General features: G+C 39.6%; 1 protein-coding gene across 1 annotated transcript in view; it reads right to left on the reverse strand.

Annotated features, from left to right (window-relative positions):
• Positions 1-10,417: 10,417 nt before the first annotated feature.
• Fmr1nb (FMR1 neighbor) overlaps positions 10,418-16,820 on the reverse strand; it is a 53,742-nt gene continuing 47,339 nt past the window's right edge. The window contains exon 6 of the mRNA XM_077794012.1: positions 10,418-10,647. Coding sequence (XP_077650138.1) covers positions 10,418-10,647 — 230 coding nt within the window. The remainder of the gene's footprint in view (positions 10,648-16,820) is intronic.

The raw sequence follows: 16,820 nt of genomic DNA on the forward strand, positions 1-16,820 counted from the left end.
AACTGTCAAGCTTGGACACTTGTTTAACCTGTTGAACACCAGATATCCCCACTGTGAAAGCACACTTTTTCCCTTTTTTAAAAGCAAACTGTAGGAGATACTTTGACACATGTTGCCAACAATATTTTACTCAGTCATATTAAACAACTATTACTTTGGAGCTTATAGCACTTTTCTAATTATTTTGTTCCCTCTACAATTTATAGTCAGCATTATGTTTTAAAAAGATCTCAGCCCAGCACTGGGAACCAATTTTCTTCTAGAGGCATTTGTAGTTGAGTTGTACAGAGAATGAAGTCAACAAACCAAGCAGAAAGAATCAGTAAAGCAAAAAAAATTGTGACAGGTTCATGGTGCCAGAGAGAAAAATTAGAGTTCACAATCAGCCAAGTAGTAGGGACCTTAGCAAACATTTCTGATTCTTACTAGAAGTCCTGGAGGGTTACATTGATGAAGTGGTGGTGAACCAGAGACAAACTGGGACAGTCAAGACTACAAACTCCCATTTCTACCCCAAATACAGATAGCAGAATCACATCTGTTACATACTCACATTTTTACCTAATGGCATATTAGTGACTGTTTTAATCTGCTACCTTTCCTAACCCCTACTATCCCCCCTCCCCTCCCCTCTCACCTTCCCTCTCTGCCTCCTCTGCTGTTGTTCAATTCTCTCCCTTTTTCCTCCTCCCCCTTGCCCATCATAACCTCTTATACTTTTGTGTATCATTGAAGGTCTCCTACCATTTGCACATCCTTTCCCTTCTCTCTCCCTTTCTCTCCCCCCATTCGTCTTTGTTTACTGTTAGTCTTTTCCTCATGCTCTTCCTTCCTGTTTTGTTCTTAGTTGCTCTCTTTATCTTTAAATCAGTAATGCTTCTAGTTAAATTTAAGGTTATCTGATCCTCTGGTGTTTAGTAGAGGAGAGGGAAATCCTCTATGGAGGAAGATAATATGATTTGGAGCCTGAAAACTCTTTCATACACAATATTGGGCATTCAATCAAAATGCACTGCCATACAAATAAGTTAGACCAAGAGAAAAAGAGACACAAGAAATATAAACACAGTGATACTGGGATTACACGGCATAGACTTTAAATTAACTGTGATGAACAGGTTTAAGAAAATATATGGCAAGAGAGAGAATGTACCAAAGAAGTAGAATCTATAATAAAAAGTCAAGTGGAAAGTCTGGCACAAAAAATAAAATAGCTAAAGTAAGAACTCAACAGATGGATTTAACAGCTGATTGGGCAAATTTTAAAATGGGACTAATGCACTAGAATATGAGTTACTAGAAATATCTAGAAAAAAAGTATGAGAGAAAAAAAAGATAGTCCTAAAAATTGTGGAGTTGTGGTGGGAAAACCTAACATGACTCTAGCTGAAGAATTCAGAAAAAGAAGAGCAAGAGAACAGGACAGAAACAGCCCTGGAGAAATAGACAAATTCCTTGAGAAACACAACTCAATAAAATTGACAGGAGAAGAAATAGCCCTGTATCTATGAAATAAATGAAATAGGTAGTTTAAAAGTTTGCCACAAAGTAAGATTCTAGGCAGGAACGGCTTCATTAAAAAAAAAGTCTTTCGGGCTGGGGTTGTGGCTCAGTGGTAGAGTGCTTGGCTAGCATGCGTGAGATACTGGGTTCAATCCTCAGCACCACATAAATATAAAATAAAGATATTGGTTCCACCTAAAACTAAAAAAAAATAAATACTAAAAAATTCTTTCAGGGCTGGGGTTGTAGCTCAGTGGCAGAGCATTTGCCTAGCATGTGTGAGGCACTGGGTTCAATCCTTAGCACCACATAAAAATAAATAAAATAAAGGCATTCTGTCCATCTACAACTACATTTTTTAAATTCTTTCAAACACTTGAAAAAGAAAATAACAAGTGCCTGCAAGGTAGGCGAACCTGCGACCCACGGGCAGGTCAGGCCCAGCAACCTGCCAAGTGACAGAGCTGCCACACGCACCTGCAGGGAACACGGACCTGCGACCCACCAGCAGGACAGGTCCAGCGGCCTGCTGAGGGGCAGGCCCGGCCCCTCCCCCAGTGCCTGCAAGGTAGGCGGGACTGTGACCACCAGCAGATCAGGCCCAGCGGCCTGCTGAGGGGCGGAGCCGGCCCCTCCCCCAGTGCCTGCAAGGTAGGTGAACCTGCGAACCATGGGCAGGTCAGGCCCAGCAACCTGCCGAGTGACAGAGCTGCCACACGCGCCTGCAGGGAACGCAGACCTGCGACCCACCAGCAGGACAGGTCCAGCGGCCTGCTGAGGGGCAGGCCCGGCGCCTCCCCCAGTGCCTGCAAGGTAGGCGGGACTGTGACCACCGGCAGATCAGGCCCAGCGGCCTGCTGAGGGGCAGAGCCGCCCCCTCCCCCCGCACCTGCAAGGTAGGCAGACCTGCAACCCATCAGGAGGTTAGGCCCAACAACCTGCGGAGTGACAGAGGTGCCCCTCGCGCCTGCTGGGTAGGCAGACCTTCGACCGGCCAGCAGAGCAGACCTAGGGCCCGCCAGCGTGGTAGACGGATCACACCAATTGGAGGAGGATCACAGCCACTACCTGCCCTGCAAGGGAGATTTTTCAACTATACAAGAGCAATATAAATAAATAGAGGGAAAATTTCAAAAACACAACAGTTTCACCAAGCAGAAAGAAATGCCAGCAGTATGAAAAGACAAGGAAAGAAAGGACCACAGGCAATGCAGGTCAACTCAACTTTAGAAGAGGTAATAGCTGTAACAGATGGAATGTCAGATAGAGAGGTCAGGATATACATGCTTCAGATGATCTGGAGTCTCAAGGAAGACATGAGACAGCAAAATCAGACAATGAAAGATCACTTCGACAATGAATTACACAAACAAATCCAAGAAGCAAAATATCAACTATACAGGGAGATAGAGATTATAAAAAACAAACAAATAGAAATCCTAGAAATGCAGGAAGCAATAAACCAACTTAAAAACTCAATTGAGAATACTACCAGCAGAGTGGATCACTTAGAAGATAGAACATCAGACAATGAAGACAGAGTATTTCAACTTGAAAAGAACATAGACAGCTCAGCAAGTCTGCTAAGAAACCATGAGCAGAACATCCAAGAACTATGGGATAATATCAAAAGACCAAACTTAAGAGTCATTGGGATACAGGAAGGCACAAAGCTCCAAACCAAAGGAATAAACAATCTATTCAGTGAAATAATACGAGAAAACTTCCCAGACTTGAAGAATGAGACAGAATCCCAAATCCTAGAAGCCTACAGGACGCCGAATGTGCAAAATCATAAGAGATCCACACCTAGACACATTATAATGAAGATGTCCAACATACAGAATAAGGAGAGAATTTTAAAAGCTGCAAGAGAAAGAAAGCAGATTACATTTAGGGGTAAACCAATCAGGATAACAGCTGATCTCTCAACACAGACTCTGAAAGCTAGAAGATCCTGGAATAACATATTTCAAACACTGAAAGAAAATGGGTTCCAACCAAGAATCATGTATCCGGCGAAATTAAGCTTCAGGATAGAAGATGAAATTAAAACCTTCCACGATAAACAAAAGTTAAAAGAATTTGCAGCTAGAAAACCATCTCTTCAAAAAATCCTTGGCAAAACATTACAGGAAGAGGAAATGGAAAATAACATTGAAAACCAACAATGGGAGGTAGGACAGTAAAGGGGGGAAAGTAGTCAAAGAGGATTACAAAGCAGGTTTAGTAACATCAATAAACAAATATGGCTAGAAGAACAAACCATATCTCAATAATAACCCTAAATGTTAATGGCTTAAACTCACCAATTAAGAGACACAGGCTAGTAGAATGGATCACAAAACAAGACCCAACAATATGCTGCCTACAGGAGACACATTTGATAGGAAAAGATATACATAGACTGAAGGTGAAAGGTTGGGAAAAATCATATCACTCATATGGACTGCAGAAACAAGCAGGAGTGTCCATACTCATATCAAGTAAAATAGATTTCAAGCCAAAGTTAATCAAAAGGGATAAAGAGGGACACTACATACTGCACAAGGGAACCATACACCAACAAGACATAACAATCATAAATATATATGCCCCAAACAACGGTGCTGCTATGTTCATCAAGCAAACTCTTCTCAAGTTCAAGAGTCTAATAGACCACCATACAATAATCATGGGAGACTTCAACACACCTCTCTCACCACTGGACAGATCTTCCAAACAAAAGTTGAATAAGGAAACTATAGAACTCAATAACACAATTAACAACCTAGACTTAATTGACATATATAGAATATACCACCCAACATCAAGCAGCTACACTTTTTTCTCAGCAGCACATGGATCCTTCTCAAAAATAGATCATATATTATGTCACAGGGCAACTCTTAGACAATATAAAGGAGTAGAGATAATACCATGCATCTTATCTGATCATAATGGAATGAAACTGAAAATCAACGATAAAAGAAGGAAGGAAAAATCATGCATCACTTGGAGAATGAACAATAGGTTACTGAATGATCAATGGGTTTTAGAAGACATCAAGGAGGAAATTAAAAAATTCCTAGAGTTAAATGAAAACACAGACACAACATATCGGAATCTATGGGACACATTGAAAGCAGTTCTAAGAAGAAAATTCATTGCTTGGAGTTCATTCCTTTAAAAAAGAAAAAAACAACAAATAAATGATCTCATACTTCATCTCAAAATCCTAGAAAAAGAAGAGCAAAACAACAGCAAAAGAAGTAGAAGGCAAGAAATAATTAAAATCAGAGCTGAAATTAATGAAATCGAAACAAAAGAAACAATTGAAAAAATTGACAAAACTAAAAGTTGGTTCTTTGAAAAAATAAATAAAACTGACAGACCCTTAGCCATGCTAGCGAAGAGAAGAAGAGAGACAACTCAAATTACAAGAATACGGGATGAAAAAGGCAAGATCACAACAGACACTTCAGAAATACAGAAGATAATCAGAAATTATTTTGAATCCTTATACTCCAATAAAATAGAAGATAGTGAAGGCATAGATAAATTTCTTAAGTCATATAATCTGCCCAGATTGAGTCAGGAGGATATAGACAACCTAAACAGACCAATATCAATTGAGGAAATAGAAGAAACCATCAAAAGATTACCATCTAAGAAAAGCCCAGGACCGGATGGGTATACAGCAGAGTTTTACAAAACCTTTAAAGAGGAACTAATACCAATACTTTTCAAGCTATTTCAGGAAATAGGAAAAGAGGGAGAACTTCCAAATACATTCTACGAGGCCAACATCACCCTGAATCCGAAACCAGACAAAGACACTTCAAAGAAAGAAAACTACAGACCAATATCTCTAATGAACATAGATGCAAAAATCCTCAATAAAATTCTGTTGAATTGGATACAAAAACATATCAAAAAAATTGTGCACCATGATCAAGTAGGATTGATCCCTGGTATGCAAGGCTGGTTCAATATACGGAAATCAATAAATGTTATTCACCACATCAATAGACTTAAAAATAAGAACCATATGATCATCTCGATAGATGCGGAAAAAGCATTCGACAAAGTACAGCATCCCTTTATGTTCAAAACTCTCAAAAAACTAGGGATAACAGGAACATACCTCAACATTGTAAAAGCAATTTATGCTAAGCCTCAGGCTAGCATCATTCTGAATGGAGAAAAATTGAAGGCATTCCCTCTAAAATCTGGAACAAGACAGGGATGCCCTCTCTCACCACTTCTGTTCAACATAGTTCTCAAAACACTGGCCAGAGCAATTAGACAGACGAAAGAAATTAAAGGCATAAAAATAGGAAAAGAAGAACTTAAATTATCACTATTTGCAGATGACATGATTCTATACCTAGCAGACCCAAAAGGGTCTACAAAGAAACTATTAGAGATAATAAATGAATTCAGCAAAGTGGCAGGTTATAAAATCAACACGCATAAATCAAAGGCATTCCTGTATATCAGCGACAAATCCTCTGAAATGGAAACGAGGACAACCACTCCATTCACAATATCCTCAAAAAGAATAAAATACTTGGGAATCAACCTAACAAAAGAGGTGAAAGACTTATACAATGAAAACTACAGAACCCTAAAGAGAGAAATTGAAGAAGACCTTAGAAGATGGAAAAATATACCCTGTTCATGGATAGGCAGAACTAACATCATCAAAATGGCGATATTACCAAAAGTTCTCTATAAGTTCAATGCAATGCCAATCAAAATCCCAACGGCATTTCTTGTAGAAATAGATAAAGCAATCATGAAATCCATATGGAAGAATAAAAGACCCAGAATAGCAAAAACAATACTAAGCAGGAAGTGTGAGTCAGGTGGTATAGCGATTCCAGATTTCAAACTATACTACAGAGCAATAGTAACAAAAACAGCATGGTACTGGTACCAAAACAGGCAGGTGGGCCAATGGTACAGAATAGAGGACACAGAAACCAACCCACAAAACTACAACCTTCTTATATTTGATAAAGGGGCTAAAAGCATGCAATGGAGGAAGGATAGCATCTTCAACAAATGGTGCTGGGAAAACTGGAAATCCATATGCAACAAAATGAAGCTGAACCCCTTTCTCTCGCCATGCACAAAAGTTAATTCAAAATGGATCAAGGAGCTTGATATCAAATCAGAGACACAGCATCTGATAGAAGAGAAAGTTGGCTACGACCTACATGCTGTGGGGTCGGGCTCCAAATTCCTCAATAGGACACCCATAGCACAAGAGTTAACATCTAGAATCAACAAATGGGACTTACTCAAACTAAAAAGTTTTTTCTCAGCAAAAGAAACAATAAGAGAGGTAAATAGGGAGCCTACATCCTGGGAACAAATCTTTACTCCTCACACTTCAGATAGAGCCCTAATATCCAGAGTATATAAAGAACTCAGAAAATTAGACAATAAGATAACAAATAACCCAATCAACAAATGGGCCAAGGACCTGAACAGACACTTCTCAGAGGAGGACATACAATCAATCAACAAGTACATGAAAAAATGCTCACCATCTCTAGCAGTCAGAGAAATGCAAATCAAAACCACCCTAAGATACCATCTCACTCCAGTAAGATTGGCAGCCATTATGAAGTCAAACAACAATAAGTGCTGGCGAGGATGTGGGGAAAAGGGTACACTTGTACATTGTTGGTGGGACTGCAAATTGGTGCAGCCAATTTGGAAAGCAGTATGGAGATTTCTTGGAAAGCTGGGAATGGAACCACCATTTGGCCCAGCTATTCCCCTTCTTGGTCTATTCCCTAAAGACCTAAAAAGAGCATGCTACAGGGACACTGCTACATCGATGTTCATAGCAGCACAATTCACAATAGCAAGACTGTGGAACCAACCTAGATGCCCTTCAATAGACGAATGGATAAAAAAAAAATGTGGCATTTATACACAATGGAGTATTACTCTACATTAAAAAATGACAAAATCATAGAATTTGGTGGGAAATGGATGGTATTAGAGCAGATTATGCTAAGCGAAGCTAGCCAAGCCCTAAAAAACAAATGCCAAATGTCTTCTTTGATATAAGGAGAGTAACTAAGAACAGACTAGGGAAGAAGAGCACGAGAAGAAGACCAACATTAAACAAGGAGGAGAGGTGGGAGGGAAAGGGAGAGAGAAGGGAAATTGCATGGAAATGGAAGGAGACCCTCAGGGTTATACAAAATTACATACAAGAGGAAGTGAGGGGAAAGGGAAAAATAATACAAGGGGGAGGAATGAATTACAGTAGTGGGGGTAGAGAGAGAAGAGGGGAGGGGAGGGGTGGGGAGGGGGGATAGTAGAGGATAGGAAAGGCAGCAGAATACAACAGACACGAGTATATCAATATGTAAATCAATGGAAGTGTAACTGATGTGATTCTGCAAGCTGTATACGGGGTAAAATGGGAGTTCATAACCCACTTGAATCAAAATGTGAAATATGATATATCAAGAACTATGTAATGTTTTGAACAACCAACAAAAAAAAAGAAAAAGAAAATAACATTGATATTATACAAAGGCTTTCAAAAGAATACATAAAGGAAAAAAAAAAAAAACAACCACCATTCTCAAAGCCAGCAAAACCAACACTTCAGAAGTACATTTTAAGAAATTAAAATTACAAAACCAGTAATATGTGTGTGTAAATCTAATCCAGTGATATTGAACAATGATAATATATCACCACCAAGTGAGGCTTATGGGAAAATCAATTTATGTAATTAACTGCATTAATAGGATAAAAGAACAGAAAATTATGTGATCATCTCAAAAGATGGAAAAAGGGCATTTGATAAAATTCAAATCACATTTGTGATAAAAGAACAAAACCTCTTAGCAAACTTAGAAGGAAAACATCTGAGAAAATAGTAACCACAAAAAACCTGTAACAAACATCATAAATATTGCTAATAATCTTTAAAATTTACCCTGAAATTAGGAAAAAGGAAAGAATGTCTACTAGCAACACTTTTATCCAGTACTGTGAGAGGGCCTAGTCAGTCTAATCAGGAAAGAAAATAGGTATAAAAGGCAAAAGGATTAGAAATAAAGAAATAGAAACTATCATTTGCAAATGATATGAATGTATACATAAGAAATCCCAAAAGATCTATAATAGATGTACTTAACAAGCTTGGTAAGAGGTAAAAATATAAAAATTGTTTTCACTTTTATAGATCAGAACAAATACAAAATATTTAAAAACAATATATCATCCAGAAGTCACCACATACCTAGGAACAAACCTAACAAAAGATGAGTATGCTGTTTACACTGAAATATACAAAATACTGTTAAGAGAAATTAAAACCTATGTAAATATATGAATTTACATGTTCATACATTGGAGTCTCAATATTGTTAATATGCCAATATCCCCCAACTTGATTTATAGAGTCAATAAAATTCCAATAAAAATCACAACAGGTTTGTTATGAAAACTGATAAGCTGATGAGGGAAATATACAGAAATGCAAAAATCTAAGAACAGCCAAAACAAAGAACAAAGCTGGAAGATTTATACAGCTATATATCAAGACCCACTACAGAACAACTCTCTGAGGGGGACGCGCCCGAAGCACTTGCGCCTCTGGCATTCGGGCTCAGCCCAGAATGGGGCATGCTGCACCGCTCTAGAACCGTTGGGGGCTGCTGGGAGGCGACCATGTCCTGCGACGCAGCTGGGTTGGCACTTTCCTCTGGCCCAGCAGACTGAGGTGGAAGCCAGAGAGTGAGGTGGACTATCCTGAGATCAGTGCACCTGTCTTTTGGAGATGATCCCAGGAGATCCAGCAGGCAGCTACAGTTATAGAGGACCCAACATGGCGGCTGGAGAGGAAGCAGCACTTTCAGTATCTCCACATTAACAAGATCAGAAAGACCCATTAATACACCTAGATTCTACCTACTGAGGAACTTCTAGCAAAATTCCGCTGAAAGGAGACCTGCTGGGAATTAGTAAGTTTATTAGAGGTGACAGTTTGTCCCAGATGAGTGAATCTTGGCCACCCGGCGCAGAGGTCCAGTCCCACCGGCCGCCACCGAACGGCCGCCGGCCACTGCCTGCCCAGCTCTGCAAACGGCCCCCGGCAGCCCGGCCCGGCGCAGCGAGAAGGGTCCCCGCCCGGCCCAGCAAATGGCTCCGCCCTCCCGGCTCTGCTAACCGCCCTGCCCGCATGGCAAACGCCCCCCCCCCCAGCCCGCCCGGCTCAGGAGGCGATGTGAAGGGAATCTAACGAAGCCTTTATGAAATAGCGAACTGGGAACTAAAACCAGAGATTGTGTCAGACCAGAGACAAGCCAGTTCCACCCCTCCCTTCGGACACTCCGGCAAGGAGCCAGGGGCCCACCATAGCAGAGAGGGGAAGTCACCTCACCAAAGTTCGGCCAAAGAGATTTCTTCCCAGCGGAATCTACTTTAGCAGGTGTGTGACTCCCACCCACACCAGACATAAACAACGGGGAAACTTCAAAATCTCTCCATGGACGTGACCGTAAGGGCCAAGGGACTCCCGACCCCCAACTCCCCCTAATGCCAGTGACGTGGGCGTGACTGTAGGGGCAGAGGGAAGCAGAGAAGACTCCCCACCCCCAACTCCCCCAACCACCAACTGAGAGGGCGTGATGGTAGGGGCGGAGGGAAACAGAGGACACTCCAGACCCCCAACTCCTCCTACCGCCAGTGGAGTGGTCGTGATTGTAGGGGCTGAGGGAAGCAGAGGGGATCCTCGACCCCCAACTCTCATTACCACCAGTGGCGACACCAAAGGTCTTAGCCGCCAGCTTCTGAGGGCGTGCCCACCAAAGGGGTCTGGAAAAACTAAACTATTGACTCCCAGACCACAGCTCCACAGCACTGGGGCTTAGATGAATGACAGAGAGAGTGCTCAGTCGTTAGGGAAATAGGGCACGCGGTGGGGCTGAAAGTGTAACCAGATCCTTGGGGAACCGCCTCCAGTGAGCAGGACCTGGCTGCCTGGCAGGAGGAAGGGGAGGAGGAGCTGTAGAAGTGAAACAGCTCTGGACCAACAGGATTGAGAGACTCCCAGGAGCCGCCTTACAGGGATTGCTGTCGACACATTGAATGCAAAACTCAGCTCGGAGGGCACAGCTTTGCCTACGGGAAGAGAAGAAAATGGATCTCTAAAACCTAATTTTACTTCTTATTTTATTTTATTTTTTCTCTCCCCTTTTCCCTCTTTCTTTCCCCTTCCAAGTTTTATTGTTCTTTCCATTCTCCTCTATGCTATCTATCTCCCTCTCCTTCTTTCTTTTCAAGAGCACCTTCCTTCCCCTTCCCCCCAACTTTCATCCCAAGCATTACGTCCTCCATTACGTGTAACTGTCTAAATGCAAATAGGTGAATGTTTCGAGGCTGTCTATAGTGCTCCTAAATACCTAGCTACTACCAACACCCTGATCCAATCGACGGTTAGTATCCCCCTTCAGTAGAGCAAACTTTTAAAGTAGCCAAGACATACTAACCCTTATACCTTCATAGCACCTAACCTAAAGTCCTAAGAACAAACAACAAATCACTATATGCATACAGAATCCAGAAGCCCTTTATAAATTGAATGAATCAGCTCTAAAGTACAATAAAGCCCAACATCTCTAGGCATAATCTCCCACCACAAAGGAGAGACAACAGAGATATACAAAGCCAAAACAAATGTATAGGAGAAAGCAGTTAAAAAGCAGTCAAACAGAGCTGGAAAGTAACGTGAACAACATGAAAAAACAAGGGAAAAAGGATTACAGACAACTTAAATCTACAGGAGGACCTAGAAGCATCAGAAACATGGACAGGGAAAGAAATCAAGGCATACCTAACTCAGATGGAATGGAATATTAGAGAAGACATGAGACAGCAAGTCCAAGCATTGAAAGTATATTTTGAAAACGAACTAAACAAACAAATTCAAACTGCAAAGAACGAGCTTTACCAGGAGATAGAGATCTTAAAAAAAAACAAACAGTAATCTTAGAAATGCAAGAAACCATGAACCAGATTAAAAACGCTAACGAGAATATTACAAATAGACTAGATCAAGTAGAAGTCAGTACATCAGATAATGAAGACAAAGTTTATCAACTTGAAAAGAATATAGTCAACACAGAAAAGATGCTTAAATCTCATGAGCAATCTATCCAAGAGATATGGGATCTCATCAAAAAACCAAATTTGAGAGTCATTGGGATAGAAGAAGGCACAAACCAAAGGAATGGACACTTATTAAATGAAATACTCCTAGAAAACTTCCCAGAGAAGAAAGATGGAATGGATTGCAAAATCCTGGAAGCCTACAGGACCCCAAACATCCAAAACAGTAATAGACCAACTCCAAGACATATAGTTATGAAGATAGCCAACATACAGAACAAGGAGAGAATATTAAAAGCTACGAGAGAAAGGAGGCAGATTACATTCAGGGGTAAATCAATTAGGTTAACGACTTACTTTTCATCACAGACTTTGAAAGCGAGAAGATCCTGGAACAATGTATTTCAAATGCTGAAAAATAATGGATTCCAACCAAGAATACTGTATCCAGCAAAATTAAGCTTCAGATTTGACAATGAAATTAAAATCTTTCACGATAAACAAAAGCTAAAAGAATTCGCAGCCAGAAAACCAGCACTGCAAAGCATTTTGGGCAAAATTCTACAAGAAGAGGAATAGAAAAATAGTGCCCAAAACTAGCAGCGGGAGGTATCTCAGTAAAGGGGGAGGAAAATAACCAAAAAGTAAAAACTAGCCAAACTAAAATAAATAAATAAATAAACATGACTGGAAGTACAAATCATATTTCAATTGTAACCTTAAATGTTAATGGATAAACTCACCAATCAAGAGACACAAGCTAGTAACCTGGATCAAAAAAACAAATCCAACAATATGCTGCCTTCAGGAGACTCATATGATAGGAAAAGACATACACAGGCTGAAGGTGAAAGGTTGGGAAAAATCATACCACTCACTTGGCCCTCAGAGGCAAGCAGGAGTGGCCATACTCATATCGAATAAAATCAACTTCAAACCTAAGTTAATCAAAAGGAATAAAGAAGGACACTTTATCCTGTTAAAAGGAACCATCCACCAACAAGACATAACAATTATCAATTTGTAAGCACCAAACAATGGAGCTACAGCGTTCATAAAACAAACTCTCCTCAAGTTCAAGAGTCAAATAGACCACTACACAATAATTATGGGTGACTTCAACACACCGCTCTCGCGATTAGACAGATCCTCCAGACAAAAGCTGAATAAAGAAACTATAGAACTCAATGACACAATCAATAACCTAGACTTAACCGACATATATAGAATATATCAACCATCATCAAGTGGATACACGTTCTTCTCAGCAGCACATGGATCTTACTCAAAGATAGATCATATATTATGCCATAGGGCAACTCTTAGTAATATAAAGGTGTGGAGATAATACCATGCACCATATCTGATCATAGTGGAATGAAACTGGAAATCAATGATAAAAGAAGGAAGGAAAAATCCTGCATCACATGGAAAATAAACAATATGTTACTGAATGATCAATGGGTTACAGAAGACATAAAGGAGGAAATCAAAAAATTCTTAGAGATAAACGACAATTCAGACACAACATACCGGAATCTATGGGACACAATGAAAGCAGTTTTAAGAGGGAAATTCATTTCCTGGAGTTCATTCCTCAAAAAAAGAAAAAAACCAACAAATAAATGAACTCACACTACATCTCAAAACCCTAGAAAAGGAAGAGCAAAACAACAGCAAATATAGCAGAAGAAAAGAAATAATTAAAATCAGAGCGGAAATCAACGAAATTGAAACAACAAAAAAATTGAAAAAACTGATAAAACTAAAAGTTGGTTCTTTGAAAAAATAAATAAGATCGACAGACCCTTAGCCATGCTGATGAAGAGAAGAAGAGAGAAAACTCAAATTACTAACATATGGGATGAAAAAGGCAATATCACAACAGACACTACAGAAATACAGAAGATAATTAGAAAGTATTTTGAAACTCTATATTCTAATAAAATAGACGACAGTGAAGATATCGATAAATTTCTTAAGTCATATGATCTGCCCAGATTGAGTCAGGAAGACACACACAATTTAAACAGACCAATAACAAAGAAAGAAATAGAAGAAGCCATCAAAAGACTACCAACCAAGAAAAGCCCTGGACCGGATGGGTATATAGCAGAGTTTTACAAAACCTTTGAAGAAGAATTAATACCAATACTTTTCAAGCTATTTCAAGAAATAGAAAAAGAAGGAGCTCTTCCAAATTCATTCTATGAAGCCAATATCACCCTGATCCCAAAACCAGACAAAGGCACTTCAAAGAAAGAAAACTACAGACCAATATCTCTAATGAACATAGATGCAAAAATTCTCAATAAAATCCTGGCGAATCGAATACAAAAGCATATCAAAAAATAGTGCACCATGATCAAGTAGGATTCATCCCTGGGATGCAAGGTTGGTTCAATATACGGAAATCAATAAATGTTATTCACCACATCAATAGACTTAAAGATAAGAACCATATGATCGTCTCAATAGATGCAGAAAAAGCATTCGACAAAGTACAGCATCCCTTTATGTTCAAAACACTAGAAAAACTAGGGATAACAGGAACTTACCTCAACATTGTAAAAGCTATATATGCTAAGCCTCAGGCTAGCATCATTCTAAATGGAGAAAAACTGAAGGCATTCCCGCTAAAATCTGGAACAAGACAGGGATGCCCTCTCTCACCACTTCTATATAATTTAGTCCTTGAAATACTAGCCAGAGCAATTAGACAGACAAAAGAAATTAAAGGCATAAAACTAGGAAAAGAAGAACTTAAAATATCACTATTTGCAGATGACATGATCCTATACCTAGAAGACCCAAAAGGGTCTACAAAGAAACTACTAGAACTAATAAATGAATTCAGCAAAGTGGCAGGATATAAAATCAACACGCATAAATCAAAGGCATTCCTGTATATCAGCAACAAAACTTCTGAAATGGAAATGAGGAAAACCACTCCATTCACAATATTCTCAAAGAAAATAAGATACTTGGGAATCAACCTAACAAAAGAGGTGAAAGATTTATACAATGAAAATTACAGAACCTTAAAGAAAGATATAGAAGAAGACCTTAGAAGATGGAAAAATATACCCTGCTCATGGATAGGCAGAACTAACATCATCAAAATGGCGATATTACCAAAAGTTCTCTATAAGTTCAATGCAATGCCAATCAAAATCCCAACAGCATATCTTGTAGAAATAGATAAAAGAATCATGAAATTCATATGGAATAATAAAAGACCCAGAATAGCAAAAACAATGCTAAGCAGGAAGTGTGAATCAGGCGGTATAGCGATTCCAGACTTCAAACTATACTACAGAGCAATAGTAACAAAAACAGCATGGTACTGGTACCAAAACAGGCAGATGGACCAATGGTACAGAATAGAGGACACAGTAACCAATCCACAAAACTACAACTTTCTTATATTTGATAAAGGGGCTAAAAGCATGCAATGGAGGAAGGATAGCATCTTCAACAAATGGTGCTGGGAAAACTGGAAATCCATTTGCATCAAAATGAAACTGAATCCCCTTCTCTTGCCATGCACAAAAGTTAACTCAAAATGGATCAAGGAGCTTGATATCAAATCAGAGACACTGCATCTGATAGAAGAAAAGGTTGGCTCCGATCTACATATTGTGGGGTCGGGCTCCAAATTCCTCAATAGGACACCCATAGCACAAGAGTTAATAACAAGAATCAACAAATGGGACTTACTTAAACTAAGAAGTTTTTTTTTCAGCAAGAGAAAAAATAAGAGAGGTAAACAGGGAGCCTACATCCTGGGAACAAATCTTTACTCCACACACTTCAGATAGAGCCCTAATATCCAGAGTATACAAAGAACTCAAAGAATTAGACAATAAGATAACAAATAACCCAATCAACAAATGGGCCAAGGACCTGAACAGACACTTCTCAGAGGAGGACATACAATCAATCAATAAGTACATGAAAAAATGCTCACCATCTCTAGCAGTCAGAGAAATGCAAATCAAAACCACCCTAAGATACCATCTCACTCCAGTAAGATTGGCAGCCATTAGGAAGTCAGACAACAATAAGTGCTGGAGAGGATGCGGGGAAAAGGGCACTCTTGTTCATTGCTTGTGGGACTGCAAATTGGTGCGGCCAGTTTGGAAAGCAGTATGGAGATTCCTGGGAAAGCTGGGAATGGAACCACCATTTGACCCAGCTATCACCCTTCTCGGTCTATTCCCTGAGGACCTTAAAAGAGCATACTATAGGGATACTGCCACATCAATGATCATAGCATCACAATTCACAATAGCTAGACTATGGAATCAACCTAAATGTCCTTCAATAGATGAATGGATTGAAAAAATGTGGCATTTATACACAATGGAGTATTACGCAGCACTAAAAAACGAGAAAATCATGGATTTTGCAGGGAAATGGATGGCATTAGAGCAGATTATGCTAAGTGAAGCTAGCCAATCCTTAAACAACAAATGCCAAATGTCTTCTTTGATATAAAGAGAGCAACTAAGAACAGAACAGGGAGGAAGAGCATGAGGAAAAGATTAACATTAAACAGAGACGAGTGGGGGGAGAGAAAGGGAGAGAGAAGGGAAACTGTATGGAAATGGAAAGAGACCCTCATTGTTACACAAAATTACATAAAAGTGTTTGTGAGGGGAAAGGGGGGAAAAACAAGGGAGAGAATTGAATAACAGCAGATGAGGTAGAGAGGGAAGATGAGACGGAAGGGGAGGGGGGATAGTAGAGGATAGGAAAGGTAGTAGAATACAACAGACACTAATATGGTATTATGTAAAAATGTGGATGTGTAACCAACGTGATTCTGCAATGTGTATTTGGGGTAAAAATGGAAGTTCATAACCCACTTGAATCAAATGTATGAAAGATGATATGTCATGAGCTTTGTAATGTTTTGAACAATCAATAAAAAAAGACCCACTACAGAGCTATAATATTTAAAATAGTAAAGACAGTGTGTTATTAGGTAAAGGGTAGACACATAAGACGATGGAGCAAAACAGAAATTATATGAACAGACCATAATTATATGATCAACTGATTTTTTGGCAATGGCCTCAGTGACTGAGGTGCAGTGGGGGAAAGAATTGCCTTTTCAATAAGTGATGCTTGCCCAAATGAAAACCCATATGGACACCATATGATACCAACAGCACAAGCAA

This window comes from Urocitellus parryii, chromosome X (assembly GCF_045843805.1).
Source record: "Urocitellus parryii isolate mUroPar1 chromosome X, mUroPar1.hap1, whole genome shotgun sequence".
Classification (NCBI taxonomy): domain Eukaryota; kingdom Metazoa; phylum Chordata; class Mammalia; order Rodentia; family Sciuridae; genus Urocitellus; species Urocitellus parryii.